General features: G+C 32.9%; 1 protein-coding gene across 1 annotated transcript; it reads left to right on the top strand.

Moving 5' to 3' along the window:
* Positions 1-1,115: 1,115 nt before the first annotated feature.
* Positions 1,116-3,793, top strand: LOC124455501 (ryncolin-4-like). The gene is given in 5 exon segments (XM_047006131.1): positions 1,116-1,241; positions 1,708-1,908; positions 2,035-2,289; positions 2,292-2,405; positions 3,256-3,793. Coding segments are annotated over 5 exon segments (891 nt in total). The 5' UTR covers positions 1,116-1,180; the 3' UTR covers positions 3,516-3,793.
* Positions 3,794-9,295: the final 5,502 nt, after the last annotated feature.

The raw sequence follows: 9,295 nt of genomic DNA, 5'->3' as shown, positions 1-9,295 counted from the left end.
CTGCTTTAGATTTGACCTTCGGCAGTTGCATTTTCACATCTACATATTTGAGCATTACAGAACGACCTTCACATCAAATAATCGTTGTTTTTGCATCATGACTATACACGTATACATGATATCAAGATATGTATAACAATATGTGCTCTCCCATTTATCACTAGGAAGCAATAGTGAATAGGAACAAGACGCACGGCTTATATATATGTTGATATCCATTCATTTGTATTTAGTTACTTTAAAAACTTTCAGCAATATTGAGTATGATATTGTTAGTGCAATATGGAAGAAAAATGAACAAAGGCATTAGCGTTTGAATTGCATTTTTCACCATCGTGTCATGTCAAAGAAAGAAAAACTAGTTAGTAGCAAAGATGTAATTCTTGACTTTCAACAGTTCCGTTGAGATACACCGTCAAAGGATTTTAAACACAATTATTTTAATGTTGCATGCCCACGTCAGTTGGTGCAAACAACAATAAAGATAAATTATGCTTTTGTATCAAACTACCACATGGCTGAATTGCACGTCATGAATTTATTCACTCTATATGTAGTTACAGGCAATAGCTTAATTAAAATGTTACACAATTTTCTAAATGATTTTGATTGCTGCATGGTGAATTCCATGTAGGAAAACATTTGCCAAGTTCATCAAGCATTGTTTGTAAACTCTCTTTCTCAAAAACCATCTTAACTCATTATTATTAGATGATGACTGAATTCGGATAGGCATTGATAATGCTAATGCGTAAGATTTTGGCATACTTAACATAGCGTAAAATACAAAATAAACAGAACAAAACAACGTTGGTTTTTGAAATAGGTCAGTACTTTAAATTTCAGGTTTAAAAAAATGCGATTTTAACCAAAACTTTTCTACGCGCATACATTTCCTTATTTTTCTTCTAAATGGAACAAACAACATGACACCTCATAGCTCTTTCATCATGTTTAAAAAGTGAAGTCAAGAATTGACGTGGGTGAGATAAGCTCGTTTAGTTATGCAAATATTGGTGGACAATACGAAAGTAATTATCTGACAGCTTCAGCAGCAGCAAAGACACCGCTTCAAGAAAATTCCTGTTCAACACTTAGCATTCTAGTAAAAAGTATATTATATAAACTGCATGTGGTAGTGCATTTATCTTCACATTTTATCAGGTGTGTGGTCGATAAGATGATTAACTCACAATTTGCTATATTATTGTCCGTATTCTCATATTCACTAGTGGTTAGTGGTAAGTAATAGTATGACATATGTATACCGTTACTCACGGATGAAATTTAGTCTTTTATTATTTGGGATTTTCAAGCTTTAAAATTTGAGCTATAATCGAGTGATCGAGCAACTGGCGTGTAATTGTAACATGAGTGCATAGTAACGTGGTCTTCATTTTCTTACAATGTTGGTTAGTTTCTTCTGGGTGCGAATGTGGAAAGGGTTGAAATTCTACATTGATAATTGTGGGAAATGATCTTGGCGAATGCTCACAAAGCAAAATAAAACATAGCTACGTTATGTGTAAACTACATCGTATTTTTTAATTTTTAGTCATACTCTATAATCACTTCTAGGTACGTCATTGAATGTTCACACAAATGTTGAATATTTACATCCTATTACATATTCAAACGATTCCATTTCTTTATGAATACAACTTAAACACGGAGACACCCAAAATGTCTTTTTAATTTTGCTTTCAGCCATTTTACATCCACATGAGCAAATTACAAATTCCCTGTCAAAAAGCTTTAAGCGAAGCTTACAACAATCAAATCATCAAGGAAGAGGGAATGTACAAAATAAGATTGTTGCTCTCTTGTCACAAGTGATAAATCTCCAAACGCAAATCATAAAACTGCAAAACGATGCAGGCCAAACTTGTACAAAGAAAGTGGAAAAAGGTAAAGTCGGACGAGTTTAAACATAACTAATTATTTTAAATACAATTATAGACATTACAATATACTATAAATGCAACAAAGCTTCTTTTACTTCTTTTTTTGTAAAAAATTTACATTTTTTTAAAGATTGTGCTGCTTATTACATGAAAGGAGAAAGGAGGAGTGGGGTGTACAAGATTGAACCAGATGATCAAGGAAGCTTTAAAGTTTTTTGTGACATGAAGACCTCTGGTGGCGGTTGGACGGTATTTCAACGTCGAATGGATGGAAGTGTAAACTTTTATCGCGGATGGAATGACTATAAAAAAGGATTCGGTAATCTTGAATCCGAGTTCTGGTTAGGATTAGATAAAATCCACAGATTAACTAGAGCAAAAGAAATAAACTTCGCATTGATATGGAAGACACAAAAAGAAACAAGAGGCACGCTGAGTATGGAAAATTTTCTGTGGCAAATGAAAAACAGAAGTACAAGCTTACAGTGGGAAAATATTCAGGTGCGTGATTTCACGACTTAATATTTCAATGCTATAGTTAGATTGGCTTTGTGTTAGTGTTTTGGTTGTTTTGGGGAAAATTGTTTCTTTAAATTATTGATTTTGAGATCATAACCGAACAAAGGAAGTACAAAATGAAAAAGCATTTTCTGCATCACAATTTCTAAGAATTTTACTTCTCATAAAATTTGTGCATCAATATTTGTTGGTTCTGAGCCTTAAATTTTACATATGAAATCATTTGTTTAACAGATATATGCCAGATACTGATAAATAAGTTTTGATAAAGGAAGACAGAAAGTGTTTGAACATGTTGACGATCATTGCATGTTTTGAGCTGGAAAACAATTATATATAATTAGTTTAGTTTTCTATCAAATTTTTTTTAACTATCAAATGGGTAAAATATAGTTGCATAAGTAAAAAGATTAAATTTGCAGTTGAGTTTTTTGCCCCTCGACCACATGGCGTGGATTTAAGGTTTTAAGCAGCAAGCAAGCGAAGTTTGTATAAGTGCGATATTAAGATAAAATATGAATAAATTAGTCAAAACCATTGGCAATCTGCAATTTTAATTTGAGTCATCTTAATGTGTGACGTCATCCAGAGTTTTTAAATGCACCACCGGCACCACCAGGTTCAGAACCTCCTTCCATTTACTCTTCTTATATTTGTAGATATTTATTAACATTAAAATATCTTATTTAATGTCTTAATTGCTAACTACTCGGGCTAACGTGTTTTTTTCTAGTAATAAGACAAAAAATTTTCTTGTCTAGAATCGCAGTATTATGAAATAAAAATGCCATAGTAAAAAAAAATTCGCCATCAACGCGTTTATTTTTTATAGGTACTGCTGGCGACTCATTTTCAGACCATAATGGATTTAAATTTTCGACAAAAGACGCTGACAACGATACATATTCAAAAAGTTGCGCAAAACAATTCAAAGGTGCTTGGTGGTATAGAAGTTGCCACTCTTCTAATCTAAATGGAATGTATCATCATGGTGCACATAAATCGTATGCTGACGGTGTCAATTGGTACGCGTGGAAAGGGCATCACTATTCCTTGAAAACCACATCTATGAAAATCAAATCATTTTCATAAATATACACATTGACAACTTTCTGCCCAATGTAAAAGGATAAAATCATTTTCCCAAGTTTCGAATATTTAATGTACTTTCAAAGTGTTTGATGACCGAAATAAGTTCTCTTGAATGTTGCACAACAGTATATGTCTTAGATAGTTTAATTTTATTTCTTACTTTTCACTTGAAAAATGTATTTTTTTAACTTGCTTTATTTTTTCTTTTGTTGACTATAATTATTTACTACTATTTGAAAAATTCAAAGTGAACATGCGTGATTTATTTATAAAGTTAATTTGCTGTTTTCGATTTCACTAAATTATTACACATTATATAATAACCATAAAAATTTGAGCAAACTATATGATCTATAAGAGGACATACGCACAGAATTTGCGTCGCAGAAATTTGTTGTTTTTGAATTACTAACGTCAAAAAATTACAATTTCTTGCGGTTTTCTTTTTAAAAGAAATGGATTAAATTCAACCGTTATATTTTCAGTGATAGGCAGGGGCGTAACTAAACTTGAAGTAAGGGGGGGGGGAGGGGGGGGGAGTGTGGAGAAAAATGATCCCTGCAAAAGGGTGTTGCCCACAAAACCCCCTTAAATCATTATAGCCAGCAAATTATAATCATTTCTATTATTGCATGCGTGGTTTATTAGTAAACATTATTGAAGATTAGGTTCTTAACACATACATTATTACAAAACCTGTTTTTGAAATATAAATCTTAACCGTTTCAGACATAACAGTAAAACAATGTATATTTGTTCTCATATCAAGACTGGCTGCGCAAGATTTTAGTACTACATCATGATGAATTGTATCTGTTAAATTCTCGGTTGAGACGCAATGAGTTCTTCCAGCCTTTCACCTTTCATTGTTAAGCGCAAATAGTTCTTGACAATTTTCATTTTGCTGAATGATATTTCAATATCAACAATACTTACTGGAGCAGTAAACACAAATTTGTAGCATTTATAAACGTTTGGGAAAATTTCTTTATTTTTGAGAGCAGTGTTTCCGGCGTCGTGGACTGCCTTATATTCTTCTGTCTCATTTAAAAAGTTAACAAAAATCTCAAGTTCTGCTACCGTGACATACAGTCTACGCTAATTTATGGAGGAAAAAGTTCGGTGACCTTTTTAACTTGTTCAAAATTTGGTGATATAATTGCCAAAGTCTCAGAGTTGTCATCCAAACGTCTGCTTGATCTTTTATTACTCTTTCTAGCAAACTCTTCCTCGGGATTGGAGCCTAGAGTCTTCGCAAACTCAACACTCACATATATTTCATCATTCAATTCGGATTTAGTGTTCCGTATTCTTTCCAGTTATCTAACAGTTTCATCAATCAGTTGAAGACCATCAAGGATATTGAGCTCTGGTTCTGTTTACAACTAACCCTGACCTCATTGTTCAAGTTTTTAAATTCAATACAATATTTAGTTTATAATACGCTCGGACGCTCCTCATTAATTTATCTTATTTCCTTTTTATTGTTGTAATTTATGTATCATATTACTTTTATATTAACCCTGTATCACCTATTATTTCACTCATACTGAAGATGGCATCATGAGATGTCGAAACATGTCTATTTTCAAAAAAGTTGTCGTTTATATTAAATGTGTATTGGCAATAGTGCTTTTACGAAATTATGAATGCTAAAATGCATTAGCATGTTTTTTTACATTTGCAATCATTGTATCCAGCGGAATCTGTATCTGTGTTATAATTACTTCATCTTACACATCTCAGAGACACATTGCACTGCAGAATTAAGCCAAAATTGTCAAAAATGAAGGTTCGTTATTTCCACTTAGTAATCATTTAGTTGTTTTCGATGGTATGGCAATATTTCTACTTCCTGAGCACTGCCCTGCCACCTGACGGCAATATGCCCTGCAAAACACTGATTTCAACAATTGGGGTGTCACATCCCCCCACACTCCCCAACAGTTAAGCCCTGGTGATAGATGTACGAGTAAGACAAGTGATCACTTGCATCGGCGTCTTGTGTCCCTACTATTAGTTCTTATTACAAATGACGTCATGACGTGAATCTATATAAATGTACAGACAACAGTTAACCTATACGAGGCAGTTAACTCTGAACTATAGTAAATTTTTCTAAGACATGCTTTAATATTCTTCCTGTAGTTAGTAAATAATTAAGTCAAGTGTAACGAACTAAATGATTATTTTAAGAGATACTTATGTGCAATAATCACAATATTTTTTATAGTTCCTTATAGTTTTTCGTCTATGGTAAAGTAACCACATTTAGTAAAGAAACAAATACATCCATACATAATATCTTGTATAAATAGAAGTAGTTTAACCATTGTAAGACAGATCGTAGACCATAGACATTGACGTTGAACATTAAATGTGATCCTAAAGCAAAGAATAGGTTTTATCTTTCTACAGGCTCTTGATTCAATCCTACCTAATTTTCTAAGCACTATATACTGCAGTCAATAGCGTTACAAAGAAGGACACTATTCTAACACAGCACTAACATCTTTGCAACTACCATAGCTACAGTACATTAGTTTTAAAAGTCAGTGTCATTTATGAGAAGAAGCACCTCTCCCATAGTTGTACTCTCTAATCTTTGTCCTGCACTGTACCAGATGTTCCATATCTTTCCATCTTCAAGGAAAAACACATGGAAAATAGTTTAACTATCCAGACGCTACAATTTGAAACGGTTTATTTTTTTATGGATGAAAACTAGAAAAGTGAAAGCCAACCCGTAAAAAACAGCAAGGACGTGAAAGAAAGCAAGCTTCGTTTCAGGTCAAACATTTGAAATTTTTTGCTGTAGAAACAAAGAATGGACAATGCCAGAACTTATGAAATTTTGATACATATTTTATCCATTTTTTTATCACACATATGTAATAATGACTTACTATCGGTAACTCTACTATGATATGAAAAACTTTGAAAAATAGCATAGAGCTGCATGGAAATCCTTAGAATCGTGAAAATTGTAGTTTAGAAATACTAACTGATCAAATATTTTCATTTACGATCACAAACAGATCAATCCTTTAAAGTTACAAGCCTTTTTTATGAGTGATTCGAAGTGAAACCTGTTTGCCAACTGTTGTTATAAAGCCGATTATTCTTTCTGACTCTTTTTACTATCGCCTCAAAGGTTATTATTCCCCTTCTGTATCATTTTAAATAATTATCTTGCTAATTTTTTCATAGCTTTGTTTGTTGAATCAAGTTAATTTTTCCATGTGTTGGTCCCTTATAAATGGCCAGTGGCGTAGCAGAACCATATATTCATGCTCTGCTGCATTATATTTCTTTGAAATCATTGTTTTCAACGGATCAAGACATGCATATTTAACTTGTGTCCCCACGAATTAAAGGTTCTGCTACGCCACTGGTAATGGCGACGTTGGCTTGGAAATTTGTTTATCACAAATATAGAGTTGCTTGATCCAGTCTTTTTTTCGAGATCAGTGTTCGAAGCACGCAATAACGTCAAAAATTGAAGCCGCTGACAAAATTGCGTCTGTATCAATATGGCGTCAAATTGCTTAAAAATGCCAATTTTCATAAGCTGTTCCTCTTTTGTTAATAATATTTCAGCAGAAATATTTTACTAATTAATTAGCAATAGTTATATCTTTTATATGAAGCAATGTGGATTTTTGAATGGAGTTCTCCTTCAAGAGGTGAGATTACTCAAACATTTATACCTTCATTCAACATCAATGTAATAAAGAAGAACGAAGACTCCTTTTAATTCAATGCCTATACAATATAGAGGTTTAAACATTAAAAATATATTTCATCCAAATAGATCAGCAAACACCTCAAAGAGATGATTGTCGAGAGACATTTAGTAAAACGCATTTAAATACAATCAAATTGAGTTTACGAGTGAAAAGGAAGCAGAAAATTGTTGATATTTTTCAAGAAATAAAAGACAGTTTAACACCAACAATGCAAAGAAAGCTGGATCTACAATGTGAAAAAGGGAAGTCATGGTGAAGTGCACTTCCACTACAAGATGAAAATTTGAATAAAGGGGAACTTCGGAATGCATTAAGTTTACAATACGAACGGCAAGAGAAAAGGCACTTCTCAGAACTGCATTTGTGGAAAGGTTTTTGTAACCGATCATGCATTGACATGTCATCATGGTGGTTTACCGATATTGAGACACACCTAATTAAGAGATATGTAACAAATCGGTGGTTGGCAGAAGTTTTCGCGTCTGTTGAAAAAGAACCAAAATTATAACCACTTTTAAGGAAGTAATACTACCAAAAACAGCTAACAGACCAAAACAAGCAAGGCTATATATTCATGCTAAAGTTTTTTGGAGTAGGCAGGAAGATGCAATTTTTGACGTAAGGGTATTTCACCAAAACGCATTTAAAAAAGTAGTAATAACTCAGTAAGACTTTTAAGAGCTCAAACATCTCAGTAAAAAAACAATTTTATTGAAATTTTTGCACTCTAGGTGAAGCTGCACACTATTACGAAGTATTCACAAGCATAAAAAACGTCACTTGCTTCTTCCCGGTATTTTCGCAAGACTATTTCATGAAATGTGCGTTGTCCTTCCTTAATTGTTGCACCAATTGTTTATCTATTACATATCTACCCTTACATAATTTTGAAACGATTAGTGGGGCAATCCATCATATGCCATATTTAAGGTAACAAATCGCACGAAAATTACGACTAAAATCTGATCCTTCTGCTTTTATACACAATTAAATGCAGGTAGCTAGACATCTTGGGCAATGGGTTCAATAGGTAGATAGACATCTTGGGGATTGGGCTCTAAATTGTTGGTTCCTGAGTTTCATCAACATATATATTGTGAAGTTAACATATCTAGCATTTTGAACAATTCCTTCTATTGGAAACAAACATTCTGAAGACCTCCGAGGAGTAGCTTTGGAAAGAATAGTAGAAATTTCATATAATATAGAATACTTAAAGAATCATTAATGACATAACTGATATTTGCATAAGTATATTGAAGTTGAACTTTTTAGTGTTTAACACGTGAATGTATTGTTCATTTTTGTAGAGAAAAACTTTCAGTTTTGGGATATTTAAATTGTTGATCACGCCATGTCGTGAGCTTTCTGTGTATATATGCTGATGAGTCTTAAACTCACAAATATTGTAGGTAATTCAATGTAATATGGTCATTGGACATAACATTATAATGTAATGCGTAATAATTATCTCATATTGACATCATATCTTGCTTGGAATTCTACTGAGTTGTTTATAAAGACGTTAGTGTTCAAATAATGCAGTTTTCTATATGTTTTGCTTCAACATCATGGGTACCAACAAAAATGATGACTAATACTAAGTGCTCAAAACAACTCAATTCTCATTTGTTTATGATATAAGTTTTCTAATAGGTCTTAACATCGAATTCTTACAATTCATATTTAGTGATTTGTGTCAGAAACTTTGTTTCAAATTTAGACAGAAGCAATTCAACAGCGCTAATAACAATTTTTGCACTTAGGTTTAATATCAAGACTTTAATGAAAATGACAAAGCATATGCATGCAAAAACGTGAAGTGACATGTCGACATCGACAATGCAACAAATAACCATCGTTAGTTAAATATTTTTCTCTTGCAACGTTATGTATTGGTCGTTGGAGACAACTTATTCAGCAGAATTAGATATCTCTCATACATCACAATAGCTTATTCCATGAAAATCCATAGCACACTGCGGAAACATAACCGACTATGGAGTCACTTCCTAGAGGCAACCATTGCCA

This window comes from Xenia sp. Carnegie-2017, unplaced genomic scaffold, assembly GCF_021976095.1.
Source record: "Xenia sp. Carnegie-2017 unplaced genomic scaffold, XeniaSp_v1 HiC_scaffold_4, whole genome shotgun sequence".
In the NCBI taxonomy this organism is placed as follows: Eukaryota; Metazoa; Cnidaria; class Anthozoa; order Malacalcyonacea; family Xeniidae; genus Xenia; species Xenia sp. Carnegie-2017.
This window is presented reverse-complemented; position numbering and strand designations above follow the sequence as displayed.